Consider the following 25,463-nt stretch of genomic DNA (forward strand, 5'->3'; position numbering starts at 1 on the left):
TTAATTTTTTAATTCAATTTTGATAAATTCATTTAATATTTAAAATACGTTTTTCAATAAACATTAAAACAAAAATTACTTAAACTCTATAATTTCTTTTAAGCCTGTCTATACACGTAATTTATCGAAAAAAAACGCACCAATTACGTAAAAAGCACACAAATGAATGTATAAAAAAAGTTCCATGTCAAAGTGTTACTTTCCTAAAAGAAAAACACAGAGAAGAGTAGATCTTGAACATGAGATAAAAAACACAACGCTGGTGATAGAGAAAGAAGCTTATAAGTTATTTGGGCCTTGTAAAAATCATAATTTTTTCTTCAAAGATTTCATTTAGATATTATTTTACTACTGTTGTTTTGCCTACATTTGAAAGTTGTATTATCTATCTATAAGGTGCAATGCATGGTGAAGCGCAGAATTTTGGTTTATTTCACCTATTAGGGAAAAAGTTACATAATCGTAAAATAACATCCTAAAAATTTTACCATTGCCTAATATCCATTTCTGAAACTAAGACAGTAAAATCTGACATGGAGCCGAACCATATACCAGTTATTCCTTCCGTCAGAGTTATTCTAAAATTTTCACTATTGCCTACATGGTCTCAGCCAAATGTGACATACATATGTGTAACTACCGCTGTTTTCAGTTTCCAAAACAGCCAGAATAACGTGTCACGTGGTAGTACTCAAGAATTAATTGACTAGCTTCCTTTCACACAGTGGGGACCCCTGCCTGTGACTCATGGACCAAACATGCCACTGCTTGCTTCTCTAAGACCCTAACCAGTAATCTTGGAGTTTAATCTGTTTCGTTATAAGATCCAACTCAATGCTCTTCAGAATTCATGTAATTATCCAACACTATATCGAAGAATTGTTCTTATGTACAGTCTCCATCATAATTGCTGATTTTTTTTTTTGTATGCAGCAATATTCATCTCATCTTCCGTCTAGACTCTGTAACAAGATGACTGAAAAGGATTTAGTTGTCTTATTTATTCTTCTTACCACCAGCCAGAATGCGCTGGATTTGAAGCCCTCGGCTGAAAGCTTGATTGTATAGCAGTCGAGTTTGAAATTCTGAAACAAATGGGAACCAAGCCAATATGGCCACTGGTGCAAAGATAATCACTCCCATGACGTATTCATATCCTTTTGATAACGCTTTTATAGACCCCCACATTCTAATTGCCTTCACCAAGGGCTTGCATGCTTGACCTATCTGCTCGTATACAACACACCAGCCAAATCAGAAAGATGTATTTTTCATTGACAGATAACAGAAAAAGAAATCACGGGAACGTTTTGTTCGGGTCTAGTGTTTGCAGACACAATTAAGGTCAAGTTGTATGTTCAATATCATCAAATGAAAGAAATATACATCAAAACAAGAGGGAATGACTACTAAAAGAAGTACCTGTATAAATGCCCAACCTGTCGGCATAAAGGCTAGGAGGCTCACAAAGATGTCACTAACTGTGAGATTCAGTAGGGCAAACATCAAGACGAGAATGACAACAATTCCAATAAACAGAAACAATTTGAGGAGACGAAACATCAGTTGGAAATCTGCACTGAACGTCTTTCTACCCAAGGATATTATCTGGAGTTTCAGATGCAAAATTGCTACCAATTAATTAATAGAATAATTATTAAGATCAAGCATAAAGAAAAGGCCTCAACTCATAATGAACTGTCCGATCATTGAATACCGACCTTCAAGATGATTATGGCAACTACTACCACTAGCCAGGACAGACCATAAACCTGAGAGAAAAAATGCATGTTAAAGAGTTATTAGCTTATTCTTGTACACACCCGTGCCTTTTATTTCTTTTTCTTTCTTGTTTACCCAGGGAGGGTGATAAACAAATAAATTCTCTTCTGAGCAAGGAACTTCTTCATCTAAAACGTATATTAGAATATAGTATGGTAGGTGTGTGCAGTGACACCCTGAGGAGAAGATAAAAATGTTTGATGTGAAAATATGACGTATAGTTAAATATGAGAGCAAAATTACCGTGATGCTCTTATCAGATCTTGCCACATGAAGATGATATACAATCCCATACTGATAGATAAAGAAACGCAGGGCAAGAATGACCTCACAAATTTTCCCCCAGAGCCCAGTGTGCAGCAGATGCTCCTGTTCCTCATTCCACCACGATTCCCAGCTCTTGTTTGCAGGAACACCAATACCACCCTGACTATTTATCCATTTTGTCCAATCATCCCAATCCTCAACTATCTTCTGCCACTCAAATCCTGATGGATTAAAAAGGAATGGACTGAACAACCACGAACACACTAAAAACCACATCGATAATGAGAGAAGGCCATATGATACTGAATCAGGAGCTGCTGCTCCATAAAGCTTATAACATATAAGCAGCATAGCTAGCTCCATCCCTTTTACAAAGTGACTCCTGGAATACATCCTATAATTTTCCGCAAACCTTTCATGACGAACAACAAAACCACGCCCAGTTGCTCTGTACTTTGCCCCACCATGCAAGAGAGTGCGCCCAAAGTAGTGCATCTTAGTCCCTAGTGAAAAAGTGAAGAAAACGGGTGCTAGCTGCAGCTGCATTATTATGATCTCACTTAGAGCAGTTCTGAATCCTCTCTCAAGTCCAATTTCCATGACCATGGGAAGAGTCATCAGAATACCAATTTGAACAAGGGACTGGGAAGCCATTGCTGCCTTTAATGGATCATCTCCCTTCTTCCTGGCTAACTTAACTATAGCAGCCTCAAGTCCACTCACTGACAGGTAAAATTTGCCATACAGGAAAGCATAAACCGTGAGGGACACTATCTGTGAACAGCCGAAGAAAGCTTTAGTTCTAGATGCGGGAATATAAAGCACACAGGTTAAAACTCCCCAAAGACATTTAATCAAGACAAATTATATAGCTTCCATGTACAAAATGCCAGCTCATAGTGTCAAGTGACCAAATTGTCAGGAAATTTCCATATCCACTTGGATATTATTTTATACGATTATTATGCAAATTATAATAACAGTTTTCCTCAATAAACCTTATTGCTTTCTATAAAGATATTCAGTATTTATTTTGCTTAATCCTGAAGCATTAAGCATTACCATTGAGCTGAAATAAAATCCAATAGTTGTAAAATAAAATGATAGCATTCGGAAAAAGTCAAATCGATGCCCCAGTCGGTAGATATCCCTGCTTAGTGTCTGCTCTCCATTACCACATGCCACTTTTGCTTCAAAAAGAGAGATTTGATTGAGCCCTACATCTCTACCCTTTCCAACTTGGATGTATTCATGATGAGTAACATTTCCACGTCTTAGTGTTGAGTTGAATCCTGTATAGGAAAAGGCATTGATGCAGAGGTAGAAATATCAAATCACTGCCAAAAAACAATGAATCATCAATGTTACCAGCAAATATATCCTCGCTTAGGTTGATGCCACAAGAAGCCTTGCTGAATCCTCCACGAGTAAAATGGAAAATTCTATCAAAAACATCCGGATGCCCATAGTGGAAACGAATCCTACAGAATGTAAAAAAAAAAAAAAATCCATCATGTCAAAAAATGTGTATTCTGTATTGTAAATATTTTAAATCTCTCGCAACAGCGGCTAAACACAGAAAATAAAAATCCAATTGTATTGTCTCCAAAAGAATTAAGGAGGGGAGAAGCAGAAAACTCATCAGTAAGCAAAACTCAGAATAACTATGGTTTGAATAACCTGAGACTAGTTCTAAATATCTTGTATGCATTGCAATCTTAAATTAAAATGCTGCCTTAATTAACCATGTGTTTCTTGGGAATATCCTAATTTATGGAGGTCAACGGTATCATTCGAAACCAAAAAACAAATAAAAACTTACTTTAGCGTTCTAGCAAGAACTCTTTGGCCAATTGTGACAAAGCTAGTTTCTTGATTTGACATAAACCAGGCCAAGGAAGAGACACTGTAACAAGTGATAAAATTAAGTAGTATAGGATCTAAACACGGGAAAGGGTTAAGTAGAAAACAATTCATAACCTTCCAGTGAAAATATGCTCACGAACACCTAATATGGTGGGTGCGCGCAATCCATGATCCTCGTTAAATTCTTCCAAAAGGTTACGCATTTTCAGAGCTTCTTCTAAGTAATTATCCTAGAAGAAAATTCCAATAAACCAATTTTAACAGGACTGACCCATTATGTAATTTGTTTGAGCTTTCACATTTTATAATCTTTTACCTGGTTCATGTCGATAGTCTGAAGAGCTTCCCCTCTAGTAAAAATGATAGCATGGTTTTGGTTTTCTGGCTTTCCTTCTCCTAACTTTGCCGCTCCTGGAAGCTTTATTCGATATATTTCCTTCAAAGATACACAAAAACAATCATTTCTAAGGTACCACTAGTAATTAACCACCTCTTTCAAGACATTAACATGCATTTACTTGGTCAAGATTGTCCACAGCTTTGACCAATACAGAATAATAAACTTTATGCACTTGTCCATCTTCTCTTTCTTCATGTTCATCAATATATGCAACACGCAGTGAGGGATTGCTATAAATAAAGAACCAAATTAGATTTTTAAATTACGCAAACTAAGGGAAAATAAAAGCCAAATATATGCAAATAATTTAAATTTTATTTAACAAAAGAACATACTTAACCATCAGATTCAGGATATCAGTTGCACGGCGATCTCCACTACGCTTCTGATTCCCATAGTTCTGACATGTAGCAATGTATGTGAATTTCATGTCAGCCATAGCCTCTAAATTGTCATATAAGGATCTATGACTCTCTTTTCCTTCCGCAGATGGAACATCAATAGCTTTATAGCCGTCGAGTATCTCTGATCACAAGACAAAATAACATGCTATCATCTTAGCTGATAAAAACTCTTCTTTTTTCTGCCGCCCATGATTAATCTAAGACAAGTCTTTTTAATGGTATAGTAGCAAGAAAATGCTTGTTAAGAGTTGAAGGTATATATAAATAAGAAAAGACTAAGGCCAAATGTCATAAAAAACTATGAAGCGCAAAAACTCTCATAAAAGAAAGGGCTTGATCTTACCATTTTCAGAAGCCATGATTAATAAATATATGACAAGTATTTTTACTAGTATTGTAGCAAGGAAATGCTTGTTTAGAGTTGAATGTGTGTATAAATAAGAAAAGACTAAGGCAAAATGTCAGAAAAAATTATGAATCGCAAAAAATCCCATAAAAGGACTTGATCTTACCTTTTTCAGAAGCCATATCAAGAAATGCCTGGAGCTTTATTGCCCGCCTGTAGTACATCATTCCCCTAACTACATTACAAGAGGAAACAAATCAGTCTACCTGATCCAGCCTAAGGCAAGGGGAAAAGGAGTCAGTATATACCTGTCCTACAAAGAGTTTGTCCTCTTAATGAGGCCCAGTGACGTAGCTGTAATATATTCTCATCTTTCTCCCATACCTCGCTATCTTTCTTACAATCAAGTCGCTCCAAGAAGTTATTCCATTCGTCTGGCAACATTACTAAATTTTAGTCAGTCCATTCTCTATACAATTAAGTTATACTGTGAGCTATTACTAACCAGGGAATATCTTCTGAAGGTAATATATGATTGACACGCCATCTTCATTCTCAAACTCAATGTCATTCTTAGAATATACAGTCTCTTCACTGTAGTATGGAGTTAGGACACTGAAATAAAAGACAAAAAAGGCTATAATACACACGGACAGGACAGCTTCAAAATGCAGCACATTTTGAATTTTATGCATAAAAAAATTGTTCAGAAAAAAATCTTAAATAACTAAAAAAGATGTATTTTGCATCTACTGTATAAGATAGTAATCCTACAATAGTTGAAGTTATCAAATTCCGAAGAAAACATGTCATTTAATTTGAAAAATAAAAACATGCTATTCCTGCAGTTTATAATCTCTGTAAGGCATAACATGGGTATATCTTCGTGGTAATGCAATTAAGGAATCTGTACCACACCTGAATGAGAGCATTTTACGTACTCGAGGAGCACGTGGCATATCCATGAACAATGAATTGCTAAAGAATGCAACCCTTCTTCGTACTTCGGTGTTTATTGGAACATCAACAGCAGATTCTTTCACAGTCAAGAGTAGATAAAGACGTCTTATCTGAAACAACCACAATGATTCATTGGTTACGGAAGCCTCTAGATCATTGAATAAGAATATTAACTAAAAGACAAATAAAGAATTAAATTTTAAATTATATTACTAAGTACCTGTTCCTCCCATTGCGCTGTAACAACAGGCGGGAAACGTATAGCGGGGTTTCCCTCTGTACCAGCAAAAATTTGTTGTCCAGTGTCCTTGCTAATTTGATTAAGTTCTGCCAATTCGCTGATGAACATCAAACATAAAAAATCAGCCATTATTATATTCAATGAATACATATTAATATATTCCAATTACTGCTTTCAAGTTAAACCTGATTTCATTCACCATCATGTCGGTAACCACTTCTAACATGTCTTGCAGCAAGACCACCACAGTACCCTGCTGGGATGGATCTCCATTTTTCTGACAAGAAATCAGTGCGTGAGTTTCCTGATATAATATTTAAGTTTCAAGTACCTCATAAATCTGGATATTTATTGAGTCCCTGTTAAAAGATTACAAATGCCTAATATATTCTTTATATTGTTGTATAAGTATATAACCATTTGACTTTTGCATCTGTGGGATGACATGGCCGGTAATTCCATCTTTCCATTTTGAACTTGTCGATTAACTTGCTTCATTCCCTCCCCAATCTCCTCCAATTTTCCGGTCAACTCAATCTTGAAGAGGGAAAGAGCAAGTTGATTGGCGAGTTAGAGATGGGAAGACGGAGTAGCTATCTTGTTAATGGAAAAAAATCAAATAGGAGGATACATAGACAAAAGTAGAAATTATTTTACCAAATTTCTAAGTTACTTAAAACTTAATCAATCCTATGAAGACAAGGTAACATTCAAGAATATGAACAACAAATATATTTAGTTTTGTTTTGAATGACTCACCAAAAATTCCACAAGTTCCACGTACTTCTTACAAAGGGAAGGTAAATAGACCATACGGAAATTTGTAAGAAGAGTATTCTTTGAGATGTTGCTCTCGACTTCTTTAATGATGATGGAAATTATTCTGGTTCGTCACAATTGATTCAGAAATACTGATAAGAATTTAATTAAATTAAATTCACAGCTTCGATACTTCAATTATAAGTGCTGCTTAAGAAAACAGCAAACGGCTGATAAGAAATTTCATCTGTACTTCAATACGAAATTATGGATTAATAAAACTAATATTGATTAGGCAAGTTAGTGGCTAAATGTTGCTTTGTTCATTTATTTACAGTGTTATCAAGTAGCTCGTAAATATATATAAAATCTTGCTAGATTAAAAAAAGGAAAAAGATAAAAACATCTGAATGTAATAGCTATGCATGAAATTCTATAGGACTGATAGACTGCAAGAACAATTTTGAAGTCTTTGTACAAAAAAATATCTAATAAGGATAGAAGATTAATGAAATTGGGTCAAGTCTGTACCACTAAAAACGAAGTTAATCCATTAATCTTGAATGGCATTTCTGGCATGAAGTCTAAACTGAATTCAAACGCAACAACACAAGATGCCAAAAGGATACCTTTTTTCAGTTTCCCCTATCACCAAATCCTGTAAAAAATGTTTAAAGGATTCGTAGCATTCAATCACAGAACATTTCATATATTCATCTGCACATATGCGCTTCCAAAGGTCAGAGTCCCTCCCTCGAAACTGAGTTGCAATATCCAGTGCCACAGCAATCTATAAAGTTTTACAGTGTCAATCACAGAAACTGGTAATAAACGTGTGAATATTGAATGATATTAACCTACCTTCCCTGTAAGCAAAAATGGCGGCCACTGAATTATTTTCAGACAATGACCCAATGAGTAGGGAACTAGCAAAAGATCCATCTCCCTGGAGTCATGCAAAAATAGTTTAGTCCTAAATAGTTGATGGGCAAAAAAGTAAAAAGAGGGACGAGGAAGCATATAATCTAAGATAGAGCAAGATAGACTGAGGTCCTTTCCTATCACTTATGAGATCTTCCTCACGGAAACAACAAATAATCTCATTCCATATTTGGGCAAATTTGGCAGCTTCGGTCCTTTTGTTTGCAGAAATCTATACAAGCACGGAAACTAAAGTGAAGATGAATTAATGCAATATATTTAATGCACTTAGCAAAGAAAATGTGCTATCAACCTCAGCGAATTTCTTTGAGAAAGAGAATCTCTCTTTTCGCTTAATATCAGAAGGAACCAAGCATGTGTTGAATGCACCAGGCATTGAAAGAAACCGGGACCTTAGCATGACCAAGGTGTGTATCTATGGAATCAAATTAATAACACTAGTTAATTGTGAAATATGATAGACTTCATAATTGATAGAAGGGAAATGCTAGTAACACATTATTTCAGACTAAATGAAAAAGAAAATCTGATTTAGTTACAAATTGAAGACTCCATAACTTGATATAAGGGAAAAGCTAGTAACACATTATTTCAGACACTATAATATTGATTTAAATTTATTGGGACGTACAAAATTATGTGAGTTCCTTATTTAAAGGGTCTTCCTAATTATTTAAATTTCTTTAAACAATAAAGAATATACTAAAACTTAAAGAGTTATTGAAAAGTGTGTTGCTATCATTTCTGCTGTATAAAAATATAATAAATGAGGATCCAGTACTTTGCATCTAAAAGGATCCTATAAATTTCTTAACTTGATTAAATAGGTTTGAATTTCCCTAGGCTATATGCTTGTGCTTTACAAAAATTTAGAGAGTTAATAGAAAAATGGATGGCAAGTTCTTTTTGGACATGACATGCTAAAAATCAAATAAAAATTATGATGACCTCTCCTAGACGATCAAAGGCTCCAACAGCACCTCCGTACAAAGTTGAGAAGATTGCATACCAGATTTGAGTGTCCATGAAATAAACCTGAGTTGAAGAAGTAAATAATGAGATGTGAATACACTGAAATGACTGTACAAGAGAAAACAATCATACATTAAAATATAACCAACAGATATAAAATATACACACCAAAATTACAGGAGCCCAGAGTGCGATTACTGCACCATAGTTATTTCGAGCTGCATAGACTTGAAAATATTAGATCATCAATAAAAGCAAACAGCATTGCAAGCCATGAAAAGGAGAAGACACTACCGGTGGGAAAAAATTCATGCCATTCAAAATCGACACGCCGAATGCTCATTATGTCCCTTGTTGGTCTAACTAGAGGTTTAATCTGAAGATAGATACAACAGTTACAAAGATGCTCAATAAATTTATAAACCTAATTTATTAGGTACAAACTTGTAACTTACTAGTTACAAGATATTTTACCTGGACAAAAAAACTGAATAAAAATTTGCAAGTCAAAAGCAACAACCAGAATATAGTGTACCTGAAAGTCAAGAAAGAATTTAGATGATGGAAGTATATTCAAACGATAAATGAAGGAACAAAAAAACATATTATCAACACAGTGCTATGTAAATCATACTTCAGAAGAGTAAATTGACTTTCATGCATTCCTCTTCCAACATAGATGCTTGGCTGCATGGGGAGAAATGATCATTTATAAAATGGGAAAATATTACACAAAGAATGCAAATTATTGACATAAGTCCACAAAACAGATGCTTTTAGAAAACTAGTTAGTGCTACAACTCAGAAAAACTTTTTGAAGAGTTGAAGTCCATAACAATGGAGGGGGTTATGAAAAGACAAAGTAAACTATCAAACTATAAACGTTTAATGTCTTACTTGTCTACATGGGTGTAGAATGAATAAACGAGATGAATTGGATCTGGTGTAAGCCAAAGGTAGAAGAAAATAGTGATCAGACAAAAGTAAACCACCAAACTATGAAAGTTTAATGTTTTACCGGTCTTTGTGGGTGTAGAATGTATAAAAGACGAGATGAATTGGATCCGGTTTAAGCCAAAGTCAATGTTACAACACGGAGTAGTTTTTTATTTAATTAGTTTTTAACAGTATAGAAAGTACTTGTGGCTGCCTTAGTTGTGCATACCCCTAAGTAGCTTTAACAGTGACCTCTTTGGATTTGTCTCAATTGTAACCCCAAGGATAGTGTTCAGTTCTACATTGAGTAGTTCCTAAAGATACCACTAAAATAGAGCTCACAAAACTGGGACAATTCTCAACTTACAAAATTCTAATATAGTATCAAGTTTATCTTAGATCCACTGTCAGGCCACTTGTACTGCCATGCTCCGGACTAGAAGCCTTAGGTGTTGAGAGCAAGCGTTGCAAAGTCGTCTTAGTTGTTGTCACTCTTTGCTCGTGTAAGTTGTAGCCTCTTTGGCAGTTTCCTTATTAGTAGTCTCAGGGATTGATAGTATGTACTCTCACATAAACTAGAAATATGGCTTACAAAGAACCAAAAAAGTTTTGACAAGTCTTTTTGGAGTAAGATAAGTCAAATTCAAAGAGTTTCTAACATGTACATCAGCAGCAATAAAATTTATGTTACTCCAAAAATCGTTTTGAACGTTGATTTGCATTAGCATCAGTGTAATATATGCTTATTCTTTGATTAAAATCTGACACAAACAAATAACGTGATGGATTCTTACAATTCATCACTAGATAAAATTACATCTTATAGAGAGCTAGTGCATTTTATAGTCAAATATCTTAGGAAATAAAATAATAACGAAAAGTTAAAAGAAAAAAAAAAAAAAACTACTTAATGGGACTCCTAACATTGTTTACAACAATTTCCATTCTATCGAGGCATCACTCACCATATTAGTATTTAGATACACCTTAATTCAGCCTATAGGTCACCCTTTCCATAGCCCAATTCTCAATGAAGACACCAATTATTAAGACTTAAGCATAAGAAGAGAGTCCAACCAAAAAGACTAGTCCATTAGATGGGAGGGAGAACCTCAAGGCTTGTTGAAGTACTACATCAAATATAAACCCAATGTGAGACTCCTAGCAAATTGTGTATGATGTATGTATGTATGTAGTCTGTTTAGGAACTACAGCCTTTAGCTATATCCTCTTCAGCTTTTAACTCATATATATTAGTCATATCAATTAAATTGAATTAACCGAAACAAATGTTCCCTAAAATTTGCAATACTTTCAGAATAAACAATACTTAAAATCAAAAGAAGCTCTTAACCAACAGAGTCATTTAGCTTAAAATCATGAAGAGAAATACTTAGAGTCGCAAGTTTATAAGACACGTGAGTACCTGAGACCACCACAAGACAAATCTAACTATGTGCCAGTCTGAGTTTTCAATCCAACGCCTTAACATTGGGAAAAGAAACAGAATAGCTGCAAGTAAATTTGGAAGCAAATATAATATAACAGCCATTATGTAAAGTGGTGGAATGCCTTTTATTTGAGTGAAAAAGGGAAGAAACTGCTTCAGGCCCCCAGGTGCCTCCTTGAAGGAATTAACGTAGAAGAGTGGGAGAATGATAACCCAAAAAAGAGTGACGATGACTTTAAGAATATTTCTTAGCACATCAACAAATTTCCATCGATGATAGCCTGGAAAGTTCAGGATCAGGTCCAAGATACCTAAATAATATAAAGAGGAAAAGAAACGATAGTAAATTTCTATAACCAAGGAAGAAGATAAAAAGGACAATCAAAAAAGGGGTGAAAATATTAGAAAACTCGGGTCTACTTCAATACTTAGAAACGTAGGATAAATGGTGTAGAAAATAACACTTATCGTCCGTTTTTAGAAAGAATCATTATTAACTGCAGTATTATATAAATTGGGTAAATGAATTAGCAAGAAAAGAATGGTGAAATAAGCATAAAAGTAAAAGAAAACAATTTGTAAAAGAAATCTAAAAAAGTGAAGGTAAACATGGCAGATTGAATCTGCAAGGTCTTGATTTTTTTTCCTTGGCTGCAGGGTATTGATTGATCATCAGAATCATTACAAAAGTTTGAGGCATGAATATGAACACCAAATAACTTTGGACAGATGTAAATCCTCAAGGGAAGTGGCCTATTGATCTTATATAAATTGTCGTTACTGAATTATTTTCTAAAAAAAAAAAAACATAAAAACTAATGGGTACGACGTGCTGGGAACAACTCTTGCACCTGACTTGCCTAACAGGGAAATAGAGGCCAAGCATCATTTATTTAATGAGGAGGAAATAGTCATACCAAAAATTACAATAAAATATAATCATCACTGTCTTGCTTCTGATATGACTTATGAAGTTTGTATTGCTCGTGACATTTTCATGCAATTTCCTACAAATGATATGCCAATCTTTTGAACAAGTAGGAAAAAATATAAAAAACCACCAATATATGATCTTGCTACTAGAAATCCTGATGGTAGAGTGATCTTGCTACTAGTGATAAGTTACATTACAGAGAGCAACTTAAGTTGACATATCATACTTTGAAGCAAGCGCAGAATGGATGCTGTGATGAATATGCTTGAGAGATAATATAAAACTTCCCTCTGAAATATATTGGTTAGTGTAATCCCTTCCCAAGCAATAATGAGCATCACCTGTAATGTAAATGTTCAAGCCAATAACCACAAAGAAGGGGTGAACAATAGATATTAGCATTTTCTTTGCTTCAAATAAATACCTGCAAACCCAGTATAAAAAATGTCCACAGACGATCAAAGCTGCGGAAGAGGTGCCAGAATGATCGTGTCTCAACAAAATTTGATTTGACAGTTTTTTCAAAATTTCTTGGAGCACCCTTTCTTCCCTGGTAAGAAAGATATATAAATACTGAAAATAATTACATTACAATCATGCCAGTAGCTTCTTTTGATGTGGATACCTGTGACAAATCACTAGTTGATTTGAAGAATTCACCATCATCACGCATGGGCCATCCAAGAGAAAAGCAATCAGATGTCCTGCAACGAAAAATAGATATTGTAAAATAGAGATTAAGCAAACCAACAAATTCAATTTTAGTGATAAGATTATAAAGAAAAACAACCAGAAATACTCATTTAGATCATCGTAGTTGCACCATGCTGAGTGTGGAGCCTTTCCATGTCGACTCTTCTTGGCTTCCTAGATTAATCAACATGATTAATATCTCTACACAAAATCATTGTACAGGCATCATAGGTACCTGACGTTTTACGATGATATCATGAGAGACAAAATCTTACCCTTTCAATTACTCGGTACAAAGGAGTTATAATCTTGCACAGGAATGCCTCGTCATCACTACCATAGGAAGGCTTGATATTCTCACCAGTAACAATGCTGACATTTCCAGCCAATAAACCGTGGAGTTCATATGCCATCTGAGGTTATAGTTGGCCATAATTAGATTGCCAAAAGATAGAAATGAATTAAAAAGGACTAAAGGAAAAACAACTACATTGCATTTGAAAAAGCATTATACCACAAGATATTATGGATCGCATGGAAAGTATACTCACGTTGTGGAATATGTAGCACAGACACTCAGGCATGAAGCGAACGTTGGATGCTTCACCCCAGATAAGAAGATACAACCCCATATAAAGCAACTTTCGCTGCTGTGTCTCTTGCTGACCTTGAGGAAGTCTATGTGAAAAAACACCATAAGCATTTTTTGAACAAAATATTTGAATTTTACCACTAATGATGATATTGTTATTTCTCACCGTAAGCTGTGTTTTCGTCCTAGGAATTTGCACCACATCTTGTAATTCTTAAAAAGGTTTTTCATCACTGAATCTATAGCACGATCATCCAGCTGAATTGATAAAACCAAAAGGAAAACAAATGAAAACAAATATAACTTCTGGCCAGAAGTAGAGTAGAGTACTCCGACTGACAGCTATTGATAAAAAACACGGTAATGTATATTGGCAATAGTTTTCTTGATTATAGATTATCTTTATTTAGTCCATTACGCTTTGCCTAAATAGAAAAAGTGAGAGACAGATACATGCCAGGTTGAAAGGCTCGGGTTGAGGATGTAGCCTTATATGAGAGTTAGCAAGAAGCAAAATCAGATGCTCCCTCTGATTCCTGACATTATCCCTCTGTGTCCACAAATCAAACACATCAAAAATTTAAGTAGGTCAAACAACAATCTAGTAATTCACAAATCTTTTCATTCTCTTTGTACATACTTGAAAACCAAATATAGCTTTAAGCCAATCAAGCAAGTCTAAATCTTCAGTTTTCTGCCTCTGTGGCCCAGATGGATTAGGCCAGTTCAAGCCACGAGTGTTCCAAAGTGCAGAGACAGCAGCCTTGATCTAGTGAAAAATAAAGCCAAAAAATGTCAGTGCAATGTCAAATAAAACACATACTCCATATCAATATCTTGAGGCACAAAACCTCTTCAAATTGCATTATTGGCAAGGAAGCCCCAGCAGCATCCAGAGGAAGAATATTATAAGGCGTATAAATCTCCGTCTTCTCCTGGACATCTCTTGCTGCTGCAATAATCTGCGCATATAAATTGAATATTGAAAAAGGGGAACACAGCAAAATAAAACACCTATTGTTACAACAGAACAGAGTAGAAAATAAAGGGTTTAGAACCGAGACTAACCTCAGGAGCAACTTCTTCGACCTTCTCAGTCTTATTAACCGCACAGAGCACTTCATATAGAACCCCAGCAGTCTGGTAAGCTTTGCTGATTTGGGCTCTGCACGTGAATTTCGATTTCAAGGTCAGCGAGGGAATTCTTCATAGCAATTGTAAAACTTCACACATAACTAGCATGCATTTATTTACCTGTCTGCTTGCTCCTTCTGATCCAGAGTTCTGACATATTGTTCGTAGTATTGCTGATAATATGACTGAATTTCTCTTGCATCAGTCTTCTTAACCCGAGAAGCAAGACTATTTGGATTGTCCTGTTCCGAAAAAGTTAAATTTGAAAACGTAATAATAAGTATTTATTTATCAACTATTTATTTTGTAACTATTTTATATTAAAAAAATTCTTAAAAATATAACTTTTATGCTTTTATAGTAAATTTATAACTGAGTGAAAATTCTACTTTTGTGAGATCTTTAATATATAATAATTAAGTCATCAATTTTCTGTTTTTCATCTTTGTGATTTTTTTTTCAATTCTTTTAAGTGATTACTTTTTAATTTTAACCGTTTTTATATTTAACTATTTTTTTAAGTTAATTATTTTTTAAAATTAAATAAATAAAAATCATCTATAAATTAAATAGAAACTACCTATAATTAAATTGTAAAAAGAAATACATTGTGTATACATATGTATTGTTTTTATTTATTATATGATAAAATATTTACACTTTATAACATTTATTTTGTAAATTTTTCTAAAAAAATATAATAAAATAGCATAATGTAAACAATTATGTTATAATTTGTAAAGTTATCTACAGTGAATTTTGTCGTGAGAAATTTAGTTAGTTTTTTGTAGATCTTATAAACTCTCTCTCATACACTTTCGATGTATATTAATTTTTTAACTTCTCAGAAATCTATGAAATAATGTAATGTAATTGTATAATACAATATGGCAAATTATGATAATATTATCAAAATTATATATAATAAAAGAATCTGAACAGTTTATAACTAGAACCTGCATGAGAACTTACCCTCTCCAATCGTTGTAGCAACAAGGTCTTGAACTGCCTAACACCACGCCCGCTAGAACTCTGGTCCAGCCTATGCGCTTTCTCAAAGGCAAAGAACCGACCTGCACATATTTATTTACATGGTTTAATTTTGCAACAATTGATTAGGCTGATAACAATAATAATCACAAAGCTATTGTTGATTATTCATTCGTACAGAGATAAGCAACCCTGGGACGCTCGCTCTCTATCTCATTGGCGACTCTGAGAATTGGCGAGATGGAGGCGAGTGATGAGGGCACAACTTCGTTGTCGAATACCTCCGAAGAAAATGTGGTGGTTGCGGCGCTTCTTGACGGACGCCGATTCAGTGTATGTTCCGCACTCGCCATTGTTTCTCTTCACCGCCTGTCTACATACACATTTCACCTCTCATTCATTCTTTTATGTATAACAACCAATAATAACGGTGAGATATAATTCAACGTTTGTACCTGTTCCGTAATGCCGGAAATTAAAGAATCGGAATCTTGGATCTCAGATGACGGTGGTGTAGGGTACTGCATCAATGAGCATTGTGAATAGAAGGAATTGAGAAGTGAGAGAAACAGAAATTAAGGTGAAGATTGAAAGAAAAAAAAAATGAGCGAAAGAATGATCTAGAAGTATATATATGATAGGATAATGTGGGAGTGAGAATGTCTGGAAGAACATAGTTTCCGGATGTTAAGGGTAAGAGAAAAGAAGAAAAAGTGAGGAGAGGGAGTGAAAGAAGAGAAAGAAAGAGAATGGAATTTGAATTGAATGGAAGTCCGTTTTCCTCTTCTCGTCTGTTTCTGTCTAACCAATTTCATCAACCCTACTATATATATTACATGCCATCTGCTACTTGTACGGTTTGCTTTGAAACAATCTGCATGGATAGTCTATGTGATGCACACAAACTATATTTTTTATTTTACTTTAAAAATAAAATAAAAAAACTTTATTTTGTGAAATAAAAGTTTATGAAAATCATATACATGACTCCAAACTAAAATTTTATTTTACTTTGACATAACTATTTGTTCAATTATCAAAATTATTTAAATTAGTATTACATTTATATTTACAATATTATTTGTGATGATACTAGTTACCTTATCAAATATGATCTTTGTATACCTATTTTGGTTTTAGTTGTATAAGGGATGATCTGGGTTCTATACAATACAATAGTGATTGATATCAAATGAATGGGTGGATGATAATATATGTATAAGTATTTAATTAAACTATATTGAAGTGTAAATTATCACATTACATTCATGGAACAAAGTTAAGCTCCAACTTTTAGAAAATAATTGGATTTCAATCAACAAAGAAAAGGAACCATTTTGAAATGTTCATCAATAAAATCATGTGATTTAACCATTCTTAAACCATGTTTATAAAACTGTAGTCTTTTTCTACTTTTAGGCTACGATTTTTTACATGTGAATAAGTTTAGTATGATCTAAAATAAAAAATGTTGTAATAATCGTTAATTATGTTGCGATCTTTATTATTGTAAAAGTCTGCAAGCTCGACAAACATGTTAAAGTAGAGTATATAGTACTTGGTTCTTAATGGGTTGTTGTATTGCTTTAATTTTGATGAGAGTACAATTATATTTATGTAAAGGATCAATTTAGTTAGAAATATATATTTAATAATATATAAATTAATTATAATTATAATTATTAATTTTAAATTAATAATCATTGTAAATATTATTTTTTTCTTACTAATTTTTAGAAAAAATAAATTGCATTACATATGTTTGACTACACCTTGATAATTTGGATTAAGATGTACTTGACCTAAATGTATTAATACTTGTAAGGTATTGATTAAGACATCTTGACAATCAATTCATTAACAATGGTAAAAGATAATTAATTAAAGATAAAATCTAAAGTATAATTGTAGATTACTCAGTTTAATTAAGATAATTAATCATGTAGACTAAGACTTATCTAAGTGAAGATTCTTGATCATAATATAAATAGCACAATAAAAAAAGTAAATTAATTATATTTATTATTATAGAATTTATTATCATGTGACGTCCTTTGACGCAGTTGGCCACTAAGCAGCCCCGTCACCTCACTACCCTGGCACTCCTTAATGTGAGGCAGAAGAAAGGAAAATCTCTACACATGGTGGAGTTGGAGATCAAGAACCTTAATCATGAAGAGACCAAAACCCTTTGTTGACAATTTATGCATGATACCGACCAAGCATGAACGGACTGAGGTAGCAAGCTGCGAAATTCATGCAGATAAAGGAGATAAAAGAATATAAAAACAAAAGACTATACCGATTGAAGAAAAACACAATTTCAAATTCTCGTTCCTATATAATTATCATCACTTCATACACATAGATAGATAATTAAATATATTTTAGCGTTAAGAAAAATTACTTACTTTATCAAATGAGTTTCTTTAAATATTAAATTTAGCTAGTTCGTGTGTCATTCACTCCATTTATTTATGAGAAACTATAGGAACTATAGAGCCAAAAAAAATGATGGAAAACCACTTACATTTGTTTGAATATAATAGTGAATGAGAATGTTTTATAAACATCTTTAATCATTAATTTTTCTAAAATTAAACAAAAAATAAAATAAATTTTTTGTATGTAGAATTATATAGCGATGTTAACAGAAAATATTGACATACCATTAAAATAACATATACCAAATTATTTTTGTTAAACCTGTTAAAAGTTATACACATTAACCGGAATCAAAATAGTTAATTTTAAGAAAATTTAAACCAAATTTATGAGTCGCCAGATTTATTTTTATTCACTTTTTCTGTACTTCTATGTGGTGTATTTATGTGGAAAAAGACATAATTAGGTAAAGGTGGGAATAGTTTTTTATAAGTATTTTCAAGTGGATCTCTTACCAACTGTGTGTTGCACAGGTATAACTTTTCAGCCCTTATTCTAGATCATCTCAATTGTTAATTAATTCATCTCTCTTCCTTCTTCCAATCTTTGTCGGACACAGTACGAGGTTCTCCACTAACGATACCGAATTGCATTACAATATTATATGATATATATATATATATATATATATATATATATATATATATATATATATATAGCTTTCGGTTTTTGAAAGCTAACTAATCAAATTGACGAAGAGACAAATTGAATTGCTCCACTTGAACAAACCGTCCATAATTTTAAATATATATATATAATCGAGTTCCAATTATTTTACAACGCCTTGTCGTGTACTTAAACATGCAAGATGAGGCAGTTAAACAACCCAACACATTGGAAAAACATCCAATGGAAAAAGGAATAACGAATCAAATGAAATTGTTGGGAACCCAAAACTTCAACTCAAGATATGTACAATTTCTACAATTATTGCACAACTCAAAGTCAATTGAGTTGTTGAATTATTGTTCTAGAAAGGTGCTGATGCTATGTCCCTGAATGCTGCTGCTGGAGCTACTTGTGTTGTTGCGTCTTTGGAATTCATCAGTTCCAGTTCTTCACCCAAATCTATGTCTATGTCTATGTCCATTGTTGTGCCGGATCCTAAGCAGCAAGCGCCACTCACCACTGGTTGCAACCCCTGCCAATATTTAACAATTATGGTTCATCAATTAAAGAACAAAACAAAATGGAAGTTTATATTATCATTTCACCAATGCAAGTTTTAATTTTTCAGAAGATGGTGAGGAAAAATTCATGGAGATTCAATGAAATGAAACACATGAGTTAAACCTAGTTGGACACCACCTTAAACCACCTTCGATCTAAAAGAGGGTTGTGGGTCGACAAACGATTATCATCACTAATTAATAAGTACTACATTTTTGTTTAAGCTCTTAACCGAAAGTTTAAAGACAATAGCTAGTAGTTTTGTACAAGTAACTCCAACCTTTATGTATAATTGTTTAAATTTTCAAATTATTTATAAAAATTAAAGTATTAAATCCATTAATTAAGAATCACAATAAAACTGTATATATAGCATTAATTAGTAATATTTGCTGTGATTTGTCTACTTATACCCCTTCAACTTGCAATTGCCTTACAAAAACTATAAACTAACGCACGCACGTTTCTTTGCATGCCAAGAGCCGTAAATCTTCATGCAAACATAATCATAGAAGATTACCATTAAAAGAAAATTTCACACACGGAAACAAGATCCCAAGGTTTCATGCATGCGTGTCTTCAAATCATACTACTTAACATGTTTTCAACAATTGCAGAAAATATATAAAAAGGAGCAGAAGTGGATATACATATATATATATTTACCTCCGTGAAAATTCTGGAAGCTTCTTCTATGGTCTTTGTGTTCAATATATATATTGCCAGTTCCTGTTGAAATCCACCACACCAACATTAAATCAAATCATCCCATGTTGATGACGTGATATAGAAGAACAAAATGAAAGAAATGAACGGTGACTTACCCTAGCCGATTGAATTTGGTGGATATTGAGAGTTCTGGGTTCCCTTTCGATTGAAGAAGTCCTTCCAAGGGGTAACATGGGAGCCTCCATTTTTGTTGTTCTTGTTCCCTGATATATTATGGCAATGATACCCAAATGCAAAGCCGATCATAAAATGAGAAAAGCTTGTTACTTTGTGAATGGTGGTGTATATGGAAACAACAAAGGACGTTGAGGTGGGTGGCTTATATAGTGGAGGAACAGGAACAGGAACAGAGAAGGAAGAGAGACATTGATGGCGGTCTATTGTGACGGCACGCAACAACGTGGCGAGGGAGAAGGTGGGGTGCACGTGGCAGGGTGGATTCGTGGGTGATGATACAGATGGCACTCCCAAATGACGCTGTACGAATAGAGAAAATGGAAACACCTAGGTCATGCGAACGTGTTTTGTATGGTTTCTAAAAGTAGAAAACAGAGAGAAAATAGCGTGAGAATATGTTTGATTTTTTTGTTTTCTGCAGTTACGTGTTTGATGAGGGTTGACACTGGAAGAATCGGTGGGCGGTCACCGGCTTCGGCTTGGGCCACGTCGCTCGACGGAGGGTGATAAACGTGTACGCATGTGATTCTGTGAATCGTTGGGGATGGAGACGTAAGATTTGTTGGGCCCAAATTGAGGCCTACGATGCTGCATGCACGTGACTCTTTGATTTCCTTTGCTGGATTCATTCATAATAATATTCTATTCCCTTTGGGTCAATTATTCTGTGACTCGCTTTCCCATCCCTCTCAAACTTTCTCTTTCTTCTTCTTCTTTCTACCATTTTCACTTCCCAACTTTTCGTCAATATCAAAGGTTTGGGTATTTTATTGAAAATATAAATTAGGAAAAGATAAAAAGGCTTTAATATAATAGGGATCCCAGTTGGATCAAGGCCCGAGTCATGAGCCCAACAAGGGTACAATGATTAGCTCCCAAACTAGGCATCATATGGGTTCCTTACTATGGCACTCTGTTCCTATACTCCCCTATTAAACAGGGGAGTTTCTTCCTCCACCACCAATTATTTTTTTCACCACCCCCCAAAATTTAAAAAAATCTCCAAAATAGTCTGTAAAATGTTTTAAAACGGATTTCTAAATTCGGTTAATTTTATTTTTTAATTTTTATATATTTACTTATATATATATATATTCTTTTATTTTTTAATATAAAATATTAAAAGAATAAATAAATAAAATTTAAACATCCGAATTTTATTTATGTTTTTAGTACTTCATATAAAAATAAAATAAATAAACAAATATATATATATATATATATATATATTTTCAAATCCGATAATTACTTAAATTGGATTACGAAATTGGATTAAGAAAATTAACGAATTTCGAAATTTGGTCAAGATAATTACTAGATTTTGAAATCCATTTACGGCATTTGGAAATATATATGTTTTAATTTTATTTTTATATAAGACACTAAGAAAAAATAAATAAAAGATAAAAAAATTATATATTGGATGTTATACCCTTTTGACTAGAGCTTGGAATTTATGTGTGCTATTAATTTATTGTATGATGATGTTATGTTTTATGATTAGTTTGTCAAAAAATTTGTTGAAAATTAAAGTAAGTAGTTAGTTAAGTCACTACTCGTCTTCCTCCTGTTCTCACTAATCAGGACTCTTATCCAAAAGCTTTTTGTTTATTGTGACTTAGATGAGGGACATGTAATATTGATGCTGATTTTGGGTTATGCTAGTGTTGCCAACGAATAAAGTTGGGATTGTGATCATGAACTGAGAGGGGAGAGGAATAATATATATATATATATATATATATATATATATATATATATATATATAAAAGGATAAAACTTTGAAATAAGATAATACGAATTCAAGTATCTTTTAAGACAAAGAACTAACAACACAGTCGATGTTACAATAAAGTTAAATAGTAAATTAAGAATAATATAAAACTGAATTGTGTTATGTTAATTTTTAATTAATTTTATGTCTGTGACAAAATTCAACATTATAATAATGGTAGTTACCAGAAAAAAAAAGGAATATGAGAAAAACCCAAGTTAAATGATTATATTTAAAATTTGAGGATGAAATTATTTGTTTCCATCTTATTTGGTTGTTGACTAATACATATGGGAATTTGGCAAGTTCCATGGTTGGTGCTGCTTGTCTATGGCTTTATGCTGTTGGTGCCACTCACTCACAAACCCTTTTAACATTTTCCCAAAATGATGCTATGTTTCTTCATCATCACTTATCCTCTTGTCACTTTCTTATCACTCAAATACAAATGCAAATGCAATCATGTTAGGCCCCACTTCCTTTCTTTTTCCCTCTTAATCTTCCCAACTACCTTTCCTCAACCAATTATCACATCTTAATCCACATTATAATCCTTAAATATCTTCTCTTAACAAACTTTACAGACCTCAACAAAATTACCGATTATGAAAATGAAAATGTGATAGCAAAAATTTGGTAAAAAACCCTCTGTATGAGTGCAACGGTAGAGTGTACCTATATACCAGAAGAGGGCATGTGAGGTAATAAGAAAATGATAAATGCCACAACACAAACAAGGAAAAAATTAAAACCCAAAACTTGTATTAATGCAAGGGTCAAGTCTCAACTTATACAAATGAAGCTGAAAAAAGGAAAAAAAATAAAAGGAAAAACAAGTTATCCTCGTTTTCTTCACCCAAACACAAACTAAAAGAACAGTCCAATAAAGCATCGCCATTGTCGAGAAGAAACACAATACAACTTCACTATCTCTCTCTTACTCTGTCTCTCTCTCTCTAACCGGTGACTTGCCCAATGAAACGGTGGTCCCACCGGAAGCCTCGCCGGCGAGCGTGGTGCTGCTCGTTCGCAATCCCTCCCGCTAGTCCTGAACTCACTTCAATCTCAAAATCGCCTCACAGAGCGCAACCCTTTCCCAAACGCAGCGTTTCGGTCCCTAACTCTCCTCAGAGCGCCAAATCCGGGTTCCCCATCGTGGGCCGGATCGACCCGCGCCGGATCTTGTCGCCGGGAAGAGTCTCTCCCATTGACTCCGATCCCACCCCCTCCGTGTCGCAACTCCGATCCCCTAGCTTTCGCGCTCCCTCCCCGCCGACGGTGGCGGATGCCGCGGCGCTGGACGTGAAGCTAAAGCTGCGAGGCAAGAACGGGGGGAGCATGGTGATGGAGGTAGACTCAGAGGTTCTTGAAGCGAACTCGGAGGTGTTTGCGGGTTTGATAGCGGATTGCAAGAGAGGTGGGGGTGGAGCGACGATGGAGGTGGAGAACTTGGGTGTGTTCAGTGACACCATTGAGCTTATGTTTGAAGATGATGATTGCATCACAAAGAAGCTCATCAACGTTGGCGTTTTTCGCTCCATTGACATTTTAGAGGTTCCTATTTCTTCACCTTTTGATCTTTGTTCATTTTACTTACATTCGCGAGTTTTTCGTTTGACAAAATTACTCATTTTGTTGCGGCCGGTGGATAAAGGGGTTGTTTTAGTTTTATCATTGTTCTCGACTTCAAGATTTGAATATGTAATTGGTTTGGAGAAGAAATTTTACCAACATCGGAATCTTATCAAGTTGGAGTAGAATTGAAGAATCGTCCTGTCTCTTGAAAAAAACTTGCAATAAAGTTTTCCATGTTAACCATAAAACTTAGATATAAACATTTTAGTATAAAAGCTATCTAAAATTCTTTTAATTACAAAATGAATTTGAAGTCTAGAATCAGTTTCACTGTATGGAATCAAATATATGAATGCTGGTATTAGATTAGAATAGTTGATATTTCAATATTAGTTGGGATGATTGAACGTGCATAGAAAGTAGCACTTAATCTTTGGCTGAGGTTGACCTGATATATATTGCTAGGTTTCAGCAGGAATTATGTTCACTAAGGGCGTTCGGTGTTGTTTAAAGTACCTTGAGGCGGTTCCTTGGACTGAGGAGGAAGAAGAGAAACTGAGGAGCCTTTTCACAAGATTTGAGTTCGATGATGCAACAACAAGAGACATTTTGGGAAGACTGTACTTGCACGACTCAGTAGATTCGCGGCCAAACGTTGCACAACAACTTGTTCGATCTATCACCACTTCGGAGGATGCAAATGCCAGAAGTGAAATGAAGTCACTAGTGAAGGGTCTTCTTTGCAAAAGTTCTGTGTATGAGAAGAGCCATCTTGAGCTTAGCAAGGAGGATCTATTTACTGTTTGTGAGTCGTGTTTGAGTTCACTTATCAGTCTCTTTGAAGAGGCATCAGATAGTATGCGTACTGAAAGGGTGATTACAAAAGACACGAGCAAGCCTCTGATTGAGCGGATCTCAAGACAGGTTGATAACATCAACTGGTTGCTTGAAATTATGGTGGATGGGCAAGTGGCAGAGGACTTTGTGGATGTATGGGCAGGTCAGGAAAAGCTTCTTAAAATGCATGACGTTACCTCTCCTATGATAAGATATGAGCTCAGTAGAGTCTCAGCACTTCTATTTGTTGCTATGGGTACGAGAAAACTGCAATGCCCTTTGGAGGCTAGATCAGGGCTTCTCCAAGCGTGGTTTGGACCTATGCTGTTGGACTTTGGTTGGCTTCAAAGATGCAAGAAAGGGCTTGATATGAAGGCCTTGGAAGAGGCTATGGGGCAGACACTGCTTACTTTACCTTTAAAGCAGCAATATGTGCTGTTTATGGAATGGTTTCGGCATTTTTCAAGACATGGCACTGAGTGCCCAAATATGGGCAAGGCATTCCAAATTTGGTGGCGTAGATCTTTCTTAAGAGGCTCTGAGGCTGTTGAATCAAGATAGATGGTATCGTGATTTGTCTTTTCTAGTGTTTAGAGTTGGAATTAAGTGAGAGATTCTAATTTATTTGAACTGAATAACGAAGTTAAGTAGGATCATTACCTTGGCAACTGACTGGCATCAGATTTTCTAGATGTTTTCCTCTTTGTTGTTTGTCGACTGCGGTGAATTAAAACCTGAAGGCTTCTACTCTATCTCCTAGGATCGCTGCCCATGTTTTTCAACTTGATCGAGTCCACTTAGGTGTAAATGGAATAAGGATAGATTTTGCGGACAGAAAAGTGTAAATCTAGCTTCCCCCAAAGCCGCCGTGATTGCCAAGAATCTCAACAAATCAAGAGTTGTGCTGTATATTGTTTGCTCATAACTTATTTATTTCCTAACATGTGTACCTAACCATTTGCTGAGATTAGTTATGAGAAACAGGAACGGAGATGGCGAATGCCGCATTCGAGCTTTTAGAATGGGTAATTTGGAGCTAGAATTATAAAACTTGATGATAAAATCATTGAAATTTTTCTAAACACGAT

At 34.4% G+C, this 25,463-nt stretch overlaps 3 protein-coding genes and 1 non-coding gene across 4 annotated transcripts; 1 reads left to right on the top strand and 3 right to left on the bottom strand.

The window, feature by feature from the left end:
- Positions 1 to 409: 409 nt before the first annotated feature.
- LOC114175828 (callose synthase 5-like) lies at positions 410 to 16,036 on the bottom strand. The gene is made up of 42 exons (XM_085671278.1): positions 15,847 to 16,036; positions 15,651 to 15,751; positions 14,799 to 14,920; positions 14,613 to 14,709; positions 14,396 to 14,506; positions 14,185 to 14,313; positions 14,002 to 14,094; positions 13,711 to 13,802; positions 13,504 to 13,630; positions 13,228 to 13,365; positions 13,050 to 13,126; positions 12,885 to 12,963; positions 12,684 to 12,809; positions 12,486 to 12,600; positions 11,302 to 11,636; positions 9,574 to 9,626; positions 9,414 to 9,474; positions 9,234 to 9,315; positions 9,108 to 9,157; positions 8,916 to 9,002; positions 8,260 to 8,382; positions 8,083 to 8,178; positions 7,887 to 7,970; positions 7,655 to 7,815; positions 7,026 to 7,149; positions 6,452 to 6,543; positions 6,246 to 6,363; positions 5,984 to 6,135; positions 5,571 to 5,680; positions 5,374 to 5,499; positions 5,232 to 5,300; positions 4,651 to 4,840; positions 4,434 to 4,545; positions 4,232 to 4,351; positions 4,030 to 4,145; positions 3,872 to 3,955; positions 3,418 to 3,530; positions 3,112 to 3,341; positions 2,026 to 2,823; positions 1,722 to 1,772; positions 1,423 to 1,608; positions 410 to 1,227 (listed from the first exon to the last, which is right to left on the bottom strand). Exons 1-42 carry the CDS (start codon positions 16,019 to 16,021, stop codon positions 997 to 999), a joined length of 5,736 nt encoding a protein of 1,911 aa, XP_085527404.1. The 5' UTR covers positions 16,022 to 16,036; the 3' UTR covers positions 410 to 996.
- On the bottom strand, positions 5,223 to 5,303 carry LOC114180062 (small nucleolar RNA J33). The gene has a single exon (XR_003603637.1). It is a non-coding gene; the product is annotated as a small nucleolar RNA J33 (small nucleolar RNA).
- A 2,929-nt stretch (positions 16,037 to 18,965) lies between the features above and the next one.
- On the bottom strand, positions 18,966 to 20,375 carry LOC114177437 (uncharacterized). The gene is made up of 3 exons (XM_028062774.2): positions 20,108 to 20,375; positions 19,950 to 20,012; positions 18,966 to 19,254 (listed from the first exon to the last, which is right to left on the bottom strand). Exons 1-3 carry the CDS (start codon positions 20,195 to 20,197, stop codon positions 19,084 to 19,086), a joined length of 324 nt encoding a protein of 107 aa, XP_027918575.1. The 5' UTR covers positions 20,198 to 20,375; the 3' UTR covers positions 18,966 to 19,083.
- Positions 20,376 to 22,806: 2,431 nt separating this feature from the next.
- LOC114178734 (BTB/POZ domain-containing protein At2g13690-like) lies at positions 22,807 to 25,397 on the top strand. Its single transcript, XM_028064793.2, has 2 exons — positions 22,807 to 23,517; positions 24,004 to 25,397. Exons 1-2 carry the CDS (start codon positions 22,939 to 22,941, stop codon positions 24,934 to 24,936), a joined length of 1,512 nt encoding a protein of 503 aa, XP_027920594.1. The 5' UTR covers positions 22,807 to 22,938; the 3' UTR covers positions 24,937 to 25,397.
- Positions 25,398 to 25,463: the final 66 nt, after the last annotated feature.

Source organism: Vigna unguiculata, chromosome 3 (genome assembly GCF_037176805.1).
Source record: "Vigna unguiculata cultivar grain cowpea cultivar isolate G323 ecotype 2 chromosome 3, ASM3717680v1, whole genome shotgun sequence".
In the NCBI taxonomy this organism is placed as follows: domain Eukaryota; kingdom Viridiplantae; phylum Streptophyta; class Magnoliopsida; order Fabales; family Fabaceae; genus Vigna; species Vigna unguiculata.